General features: G+C 44.1%; 1 protein-coding gene across 1 annotated transcript in view; it reads left to right on the top strand.

Moving 5' to 3' along the window:
• Positions 1-12,226, top strand: part of sp4 (sp4 transcription factor) — a gene marked incomplete at its 3' end in the record, with an annotated part of 53,634 nt that overhangs the window by 13,097 nt on the left and 28,311 nt on the right. Inside the window, exons 8-10 of the mRNA XM_079522949.1 lie at positions 2,951-3,001; positions 6,421-6,784; positions 7,923-8,124. Of these exons, the coding sequence (XP_079379075.1) occupies positions 2,951-3,001; positions 6,421-6,784; positions 7,923-8,124 (617 nt within the window). The remainder of the gene's footprint in view (positions 1-2,950; positions 3,002-6,420; positions 6,785-7,922; positions 8,125-12,226) is intronic.

Below are 12,226 nucleotides of genomic sequence, written 5' to 3'. Positions count from 1 at the left end.
AAATACACTCCTTGGGCTAAAAACAGCCATAGCCACTTGCCCAAAATGTGCTGACCTCATTACTTTTGTCATGAGGTCTATGGCCGTTTTTTTAGCCCAAGTAGTGCTTTTTTGTGCAAAACTAATGCTTGGAATGGATTCAGAATCATGAAAACCCCTATAGTTTGACACGTCACAGACTAACATGCTACTTAAAGCATAAGGAAAGTTTGACAATTTCGCCTGCCGTAGGATGTTAATGACAAAAAAATTGCCCAATACTAACAGCCGGTCAGCAAGTGTATTCATGAATGTATGTATATAAACAATATTTTTAGGCCAATAAAAAAAGACTATATACCAAATGTCCCACTTTAAACCAAAGAAGCCTGTCGGCTGCCGGACTATTTCCTCCACAATAATTGCTGAGATCACGTCTTACACCATTCTCATGTTCTCATTCTCATGTTCTCATTCTCATTCTCATGTTCTCATTCTCATTCTCATGTTCTCATTCTCATGTTCTCATTCTCATGTTCTCATTCTCATTCTCATGTTCTCATTCTCATGTTCTCATTCTCATGTTCTCATTCTCATGTTCTCATTCTCATTCTCATGTTCTCATTCTCATGTTCTCATTCTCATGTTCTCATTCTCATGTTCTCATTCTCATTCTCATGTTCTCATTCTCATGTTCTCATTCTCATTCTCATGTTCTCATGTCTCATTCTCATGTTCTCATTCTCATTCTCACACCATTCTCATTCTCATGTTCTCATTCTCATGTTCTCATTCTCATGTTCTCATTCTCATGTCTCATTCTCATGTTCTCATGTCTCATTCTCATGTTCTCATTCTCATGTTCTCATTCTCATTCTCATTCTCACACCATTCTCATTCTCATGTTCTCATTCTCATGTTCTCATTCTCATGTTCTCATTCTCATTCTCATGTTCTCATTCTCATGTTCTCATTCTCATGTTCTCATTCTCATTCTCATGTTCTCATTCTCATGTCTCATTCTCATGTTCTCATGTCTCATTCTCATGTTCTCATTCTCATTCTCATGTTCTCATTCTCATGTTCTCATTCTCATGTTCTCATTCTCATGTTCTCATTCTCATTCTCATGTTCTCATTCTCATGTTCTCATTCTCATGTTCTCATTCTCATTCTCACACCATTCTCATTCTCATGTTCTCATTCTCATGTTCTCATTCTCATGTCTCATTCTCATGTCTCATTCTCATGTTCTCATTCTCATGTCTCATTCTCATGTCTCATTCTCATGTCTCATTCTCATTCTCATGTCTCATTCTCATTCTCACACCATTCTCATGTCTCATTCTCATGTTCTCATTCTCATGTTCTCATTCTCATTCTCACACCATTCTCATTCTCATGTTCTCATTCTCATTCTCACACCATTCTCATTCTCATGTTCTCATTCTCATGTCTCATTCTCATGTCTCATTCTCATGTTCTCATTCTCATGTCTCATTCTCATGTCTCATTCTCATGTCTCATTCTCATTCTCATGTCTCATTCTCACACCATTCTCATGTCTCATTCTCATGTTCTCATTCTCATGTTCTCATGTCTCATTCTCATGTTCTCATTCTCATGTCTCATTCTCATGTTCTCATTCTCATGTTCTCATTCTCATGTTCTCATTCTCATGTCTCATTCTCATGTTCTCATTCTCATGTCTCATTCTCATGTCTCATTCTCATGTTCTCATTCTCATGTTCTCATTCTCATGTCTCATTCTCATGTCTCATTCTCATGTCTCATTCTCATTCTCATTCTCACACCATTCTCATGTTCTCATTCTCATTCTCACACCATTCTCATGTCTCATTCTCATGTTCTCATTCTCATTCTCACACCATTCTCATGTCTCATTCTCATGTCTCATTCTCATTCTCACACCATTCTCATGTCTCATTCTCATGTTCTCATTCTCATGTTCTCATTCTCACACCATTCTCATGTTCTCATGTTCTCATTCTCATTCTCATGTCTCATTCTCATGTCTCATTCTCATGTCTCATTCTCATGTCTCATGTCTCATTCTCATGTCTCATTCTCATGTCTCATTCTCATGTCTCATTCTCATGTTCTCATTCTCATTCTCACACCATTCTCATGTCTTTCCCATGAACATATTTATTGTCTTCAGTTGCTGAACATTACTACTTTCAAAATGTGTCACCTGGCGCCATAACTACTGTGGCTTTAAAAGCTGCTATAAGCATTAATATGTCAAAATGTTAATGACAGCCAGCAATGGGTAGAACGCTCCCAAAATAAAATGTTGTCTCTGTGACAACAATCTGCATTCAAAGATGTTCCTAGAAGCTTTGTCATCGGTCGATTTGCCTGTCTACATCCTGATTGGTTAGTCATTGCAACCCAGGGTTTTTTTCTCGACCAATGACAAAGCTTCTAGGAACATCTTTGAATGCAGATTGCGGCCCCTAGATGTGTCACAGAGACTACATTTGTTTCGGGAGCGTTCTACCCATTGCTGGCTGTCTGAATACCAAAAAGATTAATTAAAAAAAAAAAGGTAATTAAAAATTTGACATATTATTGCTTATAGCAGCTTTAAACAGACATCAAAGTGCTTGACTTAAACCTCTTAAAATCCTCTCTCGTAGCAATAACATTTAAATTAATTAGCCCTTCACTAAGTCCCTCCCCAACCCATCCTTGTCCAATAGGCACGTTAGCAGCCAAGAAAGCTTGACCTGCATAGCAACTGTTGCTAAGCTATTTGGATTGGCATTGGACAATCGCTTTTTGGGGTGGGATTTAGTGAAGGGCTAATTGGACTGGACAGCCAACTAGTGCTGCACAATTCTTTTAGAAATGAGATTGCATATGTGTCTTTGAATCTAGATCTCAATCTTTCTTTTCCCCGATTAATAATTGTGCACCACTAAACTCAGGCCAACACAGGCCAGCAGCACATCCAGACCTTCCAGCTGGGCCCGGGCCAGACGCTGCAGCCCATCCAGGTAAGGGGGGCCATACGGTGATAAATATCATCCAGACCAGGGGTTACCACACTTTTTTGAGTGGTGTAAACCACTCCTACAACTGGCTTTGTTAGTTTACGTGTCTGTCCGTAAAAAAATGAGCATGGTTGCTATGGTAACCCAGTTCACACGGGTGTGATTTCATTACGTCAGACATTACGTCAGACCACAGCTGATCAGGCTATATAAGACCTTACACCACTCAGTTCACACAAGTGTGATTTTTTTTTTTGACTTGAGAGCTACTTTCAAAATGACCAAACTCAACAAGATCTACCCACCGAAAAAATTACAATACCATTTAACCCAAATAAAAAACAAAAGTATTCTGAAAGAATATATATTCAAAGATTTGAGGCACATTTTCACGATTTTTCAAAAATAGCAGATCTACAAGCTCGTAGCGCGCCACTCGGTGCCGCGCTATGAGCTTGTAGATCTGCTGTTTTTCAATAGCTAAAGTATAACAACGCTTAGTTAAAACACAAAAAGGGGTTCCCGTCTAGAATGGGTTAATTGCTGAAAATGGCTTTGGAATCGCTGGCATTACATGTAAAACAAATACAATTGGAATGGGAATAAGGGAGAAATGGAATAGGTAGAGATTTTGTATTTACTTTTGTAATTCTGACATTTGGGCGCAACACTCTTGAAAATAAAGTATTGTTGTGGGTTTGAGCTGACAGCTGGCTTTTTTTATGTCAATGAATCAAGTCAACTTAATTCAAGTGGCAGATGCCAAAAATAGTTTATATTTAACCATTATGTTATACTTTAGCTATTGAAAAATAGCAGATCTACAAGCTCATAGCGCGGCACTCTTGTAGGTCTGCTATTTTTGAAAAATCGTGAAAATGTGCCTGAAATCTTTGAATATATATCGTTACAGTGCGAGTTTTTAACTCCAATCTTTGCTACTGGGGAGGAGGTCCCTGGAACAACATATTTTCAGATGGGGGTTGGAGGCATATTACATATACTTTTTGGGGTCCTTGACATGAAATATTGAGCACCACTGATACAGAAACATGAGGTATTTCAGAAAACTGTCAGCATTTAGAAGACATTTTAAAAATGTCGACATCAGGCCTAAATGGGTTAAATTAACTATTCTTTAGGGGCATGTCATGTGATCTACCTGCGCGTCCGATCTACCTTATTTTGGGCACCCCTGACTCCAGACGATACAATGTCTCCACTGTAACCGAGATTCCCCGTACTAGCGGAGAGCTGTCAGTGAAGTCTATATAGAGAGAGGCTCCTATTTAACCCCATTCAGGGGGCGGGGATTGGGGAACCCCTTTTGGCTATTGAATAAAAATAGCAGATCTACAAGCTCGTAGCGCGGCACCGAGTGCCGCGCTACGAGCTTGTAGGTCTGCTATTTTTTTGAAAAATCGTGAAAATGTGGCAAACATCTTTGACTGTATATTATTTCAGAGATTTGAACGTTTTGAACTCAAATATTTGCTTCTATATTCTATATAATATGAGTGCCTGGAACAACATATTTTCAGATGGGGGTCGGCGGCCGAATACATCTAATTCTGGGGCTCCTTGACATGAAGTTGTTTGAGAACCGCTCGACATAGAAACATAGATTTTTTTCTGAAAACTGTTGTGATTTAAAAGACATTAGAATCTGTTCTCAGGTCAGGCATGACGTCGAAATTAAAAAAGAAATGTTTCTATATCAGTGGTGCTCAACATTTCATGTCAAGACAAGGACCCCAAAAATGATATGTAATTGGCCGCCGACCCCCCATCTGAAAATATGTTGTTCCAGGAACACCCTCAGAAGCAAAGATTTCAGTTAAAAACGTTCACTCTGAAAGAATATACATTCAAAGATTTGCGCCACATTTTCACCTACAAGCTCGTAGCGCGGCACTCGGTGCCACGCTATGAGCTTGTAGATCTGCTATTTTTCAATAGCTAAAGTGTAACATAATGCTTAAAACACCAAAAGGGGTTCCCGCCCAGTATGGGTTAAGGAGACCTTGTAGTTTTAGATGCTAGGGGGAGGGAGCTGTATGAACTAGTCAGTAGCTTTAGCCCAGTATTAGCTTAGCTAGGTACCTCCTTCTTATATAATTCCAAATACAGACCTGTAGTATGAGATACTTAGTTATAGTATTAAACACTGCTTCCATGTGCCATACTTTATACAGTATATCGACGTGACGCCATATATGGCCTAACGTCACGCTGTCAAACGTTCCCGTGACAACACCCAGGATATGTCTTTGCGGAGATATCGTCTAAATCGTGACATCCTAATGATTTTTCAGTTGTTCGCCCAAAAAAATAATAATACGCATTTTGGTCTTCAATGGTCTCTAATTCCTTGTTCTTTTAGTTTGTTGTTACCTTGTAGGTGCTTGTACCGTAAAACCAACCATAAAAACTGCATGAAAACAATATTGTGATAATATAGGCCCTCATTTATCAATGAGGGCCTATATTAGTGTAAAATCTGCCTCAAATTCGAGCGTCGGTTTAAACATGGCACGGCATTTATGACGTGATCCCAAACAGCTGATCCTTCCTTAATTTTGTTTACGAGCGTTAATAAATGTGACGCCCTATGAAATCAAGCCTCACCCTCGTTTTTTGCGACATGAACAAGTTTGCAATACGACCAAACAACGTATATGGAAACCATAGTTACATGATGGAAAAAGCCAATAAAAAAAAGTTTCCCCCGCTTGCCTTGTTGCTCGCCTCGCCTCACCCCCCCCCCCCTCTCGCGGGAATAATGAATGCAGATAAAATTGCGGTGATTCCGGCATAACTTGACTAGTTGACTAGTTTATAGTGGACTAGTTTAATTATGTAAAAAAAATATATATATTTATGTATTTATTTTGTTTTTCTAAAAAGAACGTGTACATTGGTGACTATAACTATAATCTACCTGATCTTGAGGCCTAAAAAACAATCGGAAAATAAATAAAAATAAATCAACTAGTCAACTACTACCAACAATGTCGACTAGTGGATTTACTAGTCGACTAGTCGCTTAACCCATTTTGGGTGGGAACCCCTTTTTGGTGTTAGCATTATGTTATGCTTTAGCTATTGAAAAATATCAGATCTACAAGCTCGTAGTGCGCCACCGAGTGGCGCGCTACGAGCTTGTAGGTCTGCTATTTTTGAAAAATGGAAGAACGACTGACATAGAAACATAGCTTTATCAGAAAACTGTCAGGATGTAGAAGACATTTTTAGAATCTGATCTCAGGTCAGAATGGGTTAGTGCCCTAGCGTACGCCGCGGTGATAAATGATGTCCATAGTGTATCGTGATACTGCTTGTAAAAAACATTGTGATATTATATTTGTCCATATCTCCCCCCTCCCCCTCCCCCTCCCCCCCCACCACACCCAAACATCCAGGCGTTCCAGAACCCGGCGCAGGTCCTCATCCGCACGCCCACCCTGTCGCCCTCCGGCGCCATCACCTGGCAGACGCTGCAGCTGCCGGGCGGCATGTCCCTGCAGGGCCACCACACCACCGCCGGTCTGCCCCAGCAGCTCACCCTGTCCGCCGCGCCCATGGGGATCGGGGGCACGGCCACGTTGGGGGGCGTCGGCGGCTTGGGGGGCGGCCAGCTGCTCTCCCTGGGCGGGACGCCGCTCACGCTGAGCGCCGCCCAGATCAACCCGGGCTCGGGCGTGCAGACGGTCAGCATCGCGGGCCTGGGCGCGGGCGGCACGGTCCAGATGCAAGGCGTTCCGCTCACCATCACCAGTCTACAGGGTAAGGTCACACTGTCAGCGTGACGCAGACAGACAGTCTATACACCATCACCAGTCTACAGGGTAAGCAATTTTCATGCGATTTTAGTCGACTAAATCTACGGTTGATTTAGCCGACTAAAATGCATTTTGGCGGGCCTTGATGCCGTCGTAATGACTGATTTTACACTTGCTGAAAATAGCCGATCTACAAGCTCACAACGCGTGGCAGAGCTTGTAGATCGGCTATTTGCAGCATGCAACCAATACATATGAGGTGTCCACCTGACGTCTCCACCAGGGCAGGTCAGGTTGTGGCCTCCTGGTGGCGCTATAATAGGCCAATGTGAAAAGGGTGCCATTACTTCTTACGCCTTGGATGGCAAGTGGATGATTTGAGGCATTTTGTTCCAAATATGTGTTTTTGCAAAACTCCACCTGTTGGTGGTGCTATAACAGGCCAATGTGAAAAGGGTGGGATATATTCCTCAGCTTAGTAGGAACGTCCATGAAAGATTGCACGTAAATTACACGCTGCGTTCATGATTTGAGGCTTTTTGTTCAAAACGGGGCAATCCTGTAAACTTTGAAAGCCAATGTTAGCCAATCAGGATGGAATATGAAATATCGGACAGATCCGTCTTGAACACATGACTATAGAGATAGTGTGTAACGATTTGCGGGATCTTGTTTTGGACAAAATATGGAGGAGTAATATAAAAAATAACGTGTTTTACAAAAGTCTGCCACCTGGTGGCGCTATAACAGGCCGCTCTGAAAAATGTGGGGCAGAGGTTCATCGTTGGCATCCAGGGAGTGTGTGTGCAAAGTTTGGCACCGACCGGGTTAACGGTGCCGGAGATTAGCTGTACACGGACGGACGGACGGACGCACGCACGCACACACACACGGACGGAGTGCAAAACATACTCTCGGCCTGGTGGAGACAAACAATAACCATTGACCAAAACGATGTACAGTAAAAGTGTGAGAGGTTAAGTGTTCACCCACTGCCCTCCGTCCTTCAGGTCAACCGCAGGGTCAGGACGGGGTCAAAGTTCAGTTGTGTTCACCCGCTGCCCTCCGTCCTTCAGGTCAACCGCAGGGTCAGGACGGGGTCAAAGTTCAGTTGTGTTCACCCGCTGCCCTCCGTCCTTCAGGTCAGCCGCAGGGTCAGGACGGGGTCAAAGTCCAGTCGTCGCCGGTCACCGTCACCCTGGGCAACGTGGTGGCTCCGGGCTCGTCGCTGAGTCCCGACCAGCTGGGCTCGGTCCAGAGCTCCTCGGACCAGGAGGGACCTCCCAGCAAGAGGCTCCGCAGGGTGGCCTGCTCCTGTCCCAACTGCCGCGACGGAGAGGGAAGGTATGGACACACGCTCGCAGCAGAGTGGCTCAGAGCCTCAGAGGAGAGGGAAGGTATGGACACACGCTCGCAGCAGAGTGGCTCAGAGCCTCAGAGAGGGAAGGTATGGACACACGCTCGCAGCAGAGTGGCTCAGAGCCTCAGCCTGATGGGGAGAGGGAAGGTATGGACACCTCGCAGCAGAGTGGCTCAGAGCCTCAGAGAGGGAAGGTATGGACACACGCTCATAGCAGAGTGGCTCAGAGCCTCAGAGGAGAGGGAAGGTATGGACACACGCTCGCAGCAGAGTGGCTCAGAGCCTCTGCCTGAGAGGGAAGGTATGGACACACGCTCGCAGCAGAGTGGCTCAGAGCCTCTGCCTGATGGACTCAAAAGTCTAACATCTCCCCCGAGGTTAACCCATTTAGACCCGAGGATGATTCTACCATGTCTTCTAAATCAGGGGTTCTCAACCCGTGGGTCGCGACCCCTCGGGGGGGTCGCCAAATTATTTTAGGGGGTCCCCAAATTATTTTCAAAAAATATATATATATATATATATTTTTTTTTTTTTAATTTTTTTTTCACGATTTTTCAAAAATAGCAGACCTACAAGCTCGTAGCGCGCCACTCGGTGGCGCGCTACGAGCTTGTAGGTCTGCTATTTTTCAATAGCTAAATTATAACAATGCTTAAAACACCAAAAGGGGTTCCCGCCCAAAATGGTTTAAGGTTATTGTAGCAGTCAATTTATATTGGGGGTCGGGAGGGGGCGGGGCGGGGGTCCCGAGACGTTGCCAAAGCATTTCCGGGGGTCCCCGGCCAAAAACGTTGAGAACCCCTGTTCTAAATCATGAGTTTTCAGAAAAACCCCATTCAGGCCCTGTTGGTGTTTTAACCATTGTTATACTTTAGCCGTTGAAAAATACCATAGCAGATCTACAAGCTCGTAGCGCGGCACTCGGTGCCGCGCTACGAGCTTGTAGATCTTGTAGATCTGCTACGAGCTTGTAGATCTTGTAGATCTGCTATTTTTGAAAGATCGTGAACATGTGAATCTTTGAATATATATTCTTTCAGAGCGACCGTTTTTAACTCAAAATCTTTGCTTCTGAGGGGTTCCCTGGAACAACATATTATCAGATGGTCAATTACATTATATTCTTGGGGGTCCTTGACATGAAAATGTTTGAGAATGACTGACATAGAAACATAGGGTTTTTCATAAAAGACATTTTGCAGAATCGTCCTCAGGCCTAAATGGGTTCAACAAATTAAATTTGAACCGGGGCCGTGATCACCGTGATGTTACACCTCTGGCGCGTTTACTGTATCAAACCACGGCTGCTCCGTCAAAGAGGTAGAGAGAGAGGTAGAGAGAGAGAGGTAGAGAGAGGTAGAGAGAGAGAGGTAGAGAGAGAGAGGTAGAGAGAGGTAGAGAGAGAGAGGTAGAGAGAGAGAGGTAGAGAGAGAGAGAGCTAGAGAGAGAGGTAGAGAGAGGTAGAGAGAGGTAGAGAGAGAGAGGTAGAGAGAGGTAGAGAGAGGGAGGTAGAGAGAGGTAGAGAGAGAGGTAGAGAGAGAGAGGTAGAGAGAGGGAGGTAGAGAGAGAGAGGTAGAGAGAGGGAGGTAGAGAGAGGTAGAGAGAGAGAGGTAGAGAGAGAGGTAGAGAGAGAGGTAGAGAGAGGGAGGTAGAGAGAGAGGTAGAGAGAGGTAGAGAGAGGTAGAGAGAGAGAGGTAGAGAGAGGTAGAGAGAGGGAGGTAGAGAGAGGTAGAGAGAGAGGTAGAGAGAGAGAGGTAGAGAGAGAGGTAGAGAGAGAGAGGTAGAGAGAGAGAGGTAGAGACAGAGGTAGAGAGAGGTAGAGAGAGAGAGGTAGAGACAGAGGTAGAGAGAGGTAGAGAGAGAGAGGTAGAGAGAGAGAGGTAGAGAGAGGTAGAGAGAGGGAGGTAGAGAGAGAGAGGTAGAGAGAGAGAGGGAGGTAGAGAGAGAGAGAGGTAGAGAGAGAGAGGTAGAGAGAGGTAGAGAGAGGGAGGTAGAGAGAGAGAGGTAGAGGTAGAGAGAGAGGTAGAGAGAGAGAGAGGTAGAGAGAGGGAGGTAGAGAGAGGGAGGTAGAGAGAGGTAGAGAGAGGTAGAGAGAGAGAGGTAGAGAGAGGGAGGTAGAGAGAGGGAGGTAGAGAGAGAGAGGTAGAGAGAGGTAGAGAGAGGGAGGTAGAGAGAGGGAGGTAGAGAGGTAGAGAGAGGGAGGTAGAGAGAGGTAGAGAGAGGGAGGTGGAGAGAGGTAGAGAGAGGGAGGTGGAGAGAGGTAGAGAGAGGGAGGTAGAGAGAGGTAGAGAGAGAGAGGTAGAGAGAGGTAGAGAGAGAGGTAGAGAGAGATGTAGAGAGAGGGAGGTAGAGAGAGAGAGGTAGAGAGAGAGAGGTAGAGAGAGGTAGAGAGAGAGAGGTAGAGAGAGAGGTAGAGAGAGAGAGGTAGAGAGAGAGAGAGGTAGAGAGAGAGAGGTAGAGAGAGAGAGGTAGAGAGGTAGAGAGAGATGTAGAGAGAGGGAGGTAGAGAGAGAGAGGTAGAGAGAGAGAGGTAGAGAGAGAGAGGTAGAGAGAGATGTAGAGAGAGGGAGGTAGAGAGAGATGTAGAGAGAGGTAGAGAGAGGTAGAGAGAGAGGTAGAGAGAGAGAGGTAGAGAGAGATGTAGAGAGAGGGAGGTAGAGAGAGATGTAGAGAGAGGTAGAGAGAGGTAGAGAGAGAGGTAGAGAGAGGTAGAGAGAGAGGTAGAGAGAGATGTAGAGAGAGGGCGGTAGAGAGAGAGAGGTAGAGAGAGGTAGAGAGAGGTAGAGAGAGAGAGGTAGAGAGAGAGAGGTAGAGAGAGGTAGAGAGAGGTAGAGAGAGAGAGGTAGAGAGAGAGAATCCCTGAAACATGTTTTCTAAGTTTTGTTTGTTTAACCCATTTAGACCTGACGTTGAAATAAATAAATAAAAGTCTTCTAAATCCTGACAGTTTTCTGAAAAAGCTATGTTTTTATATGTCAGCCGTTCTTCGATTTTTCAAAAATAGCAGACCTACAAGCTCGTAGCGCGCCACTCGGTGGCACGCTACGAGCTTGTAGATCTGCTATTTTTCAATAGCTAAAGCATAACATGATGCTAACACCAAAAGGGGTTCCCGCCCAGAATGGGTTAACCCATGTTTAACCCATTTAACCCATGTGAATCAATTAGACCTCGATTAGACGTCGATATTTAAAAAATCACACCCGTGTGAACTGAGTGGTGTAAGGTCTTATATAGACTGATCAGCTGTGGTCTGACGTAATGTCTGACGTAATGAAATCACACCCGTGTGAACTGGGTGACCATAGCAACCATGCTCATTTTTTGGTACGAACAGACAGACAGACAGACAGACAGACAGACAGACAGACAGACAGACACGTAAACTAACAAAGCCAGTTGTAGGAGTGGTTTACACCACTCATAAATGTCTTCTAAATCCTGACAGTTTTCTGAAAAACCTCATGTTTCTATGTCAGTGGTTCTCAACCTTTTTCACGTTAAGGACCCCCAGAATTGTATGTATTTGGCTGTCGACCCCCATCTGAAAATATGTTGTTCCAGGGACCCCCCAGAAGCAAAGATATGAGTTAAAAATCAGACCAGTATGAAGCGAGCGGTGCAACAGCACCCCCTATTGGTACTCTAAACATAGTAACATAGTCCCATAGGACAAAGCTGTTCCTTGGAGTGGTGGTTCATTGCTTGTACCACTCAAAAACCTTCACTGTGAAAGAATATATATATTCAAAGATTTGAGCCACATTTGTACGATTAGAGCATGTCTGAAATAAGTGTCAGAGCTGAAATCGACATTTAAATATGAAATAAATGCTTAAACATGTAGCTATAGGTGTAATGTTAGAGACCACAGAAGTGAACCTTTCAAGCCTGTTTTCTCAACTCGCCGTTTCTCTGCAAGACATTACTCTATAAGCCATATCTCCTAAACTGGTGGGTCAAACTGAACAACCAATATGTCAATTTGAAGCTACGATTCCCCGCGTTCATATGACATGAAAAAAAAAATCCAATGGCAGTCCCTCAGTCAAATTTGGTCACAAATGCTGAACTAAAAATCAA

Source organism: Electrona antarctica (assembly GCF_951216825.1).
Source record: "Electrona antarctica genome assembly, chromosome: 15".
NCBI lineage: Eukaryota > Metazoa > Chordata > Actinopteri > Myctophiformes > Myctophidae > Electrona > Electrona antarctica.
Note: the sequence above shows the minus strand (reverse complement) of the source record. Positions and strands in the feature narration are given on the sequence as shown.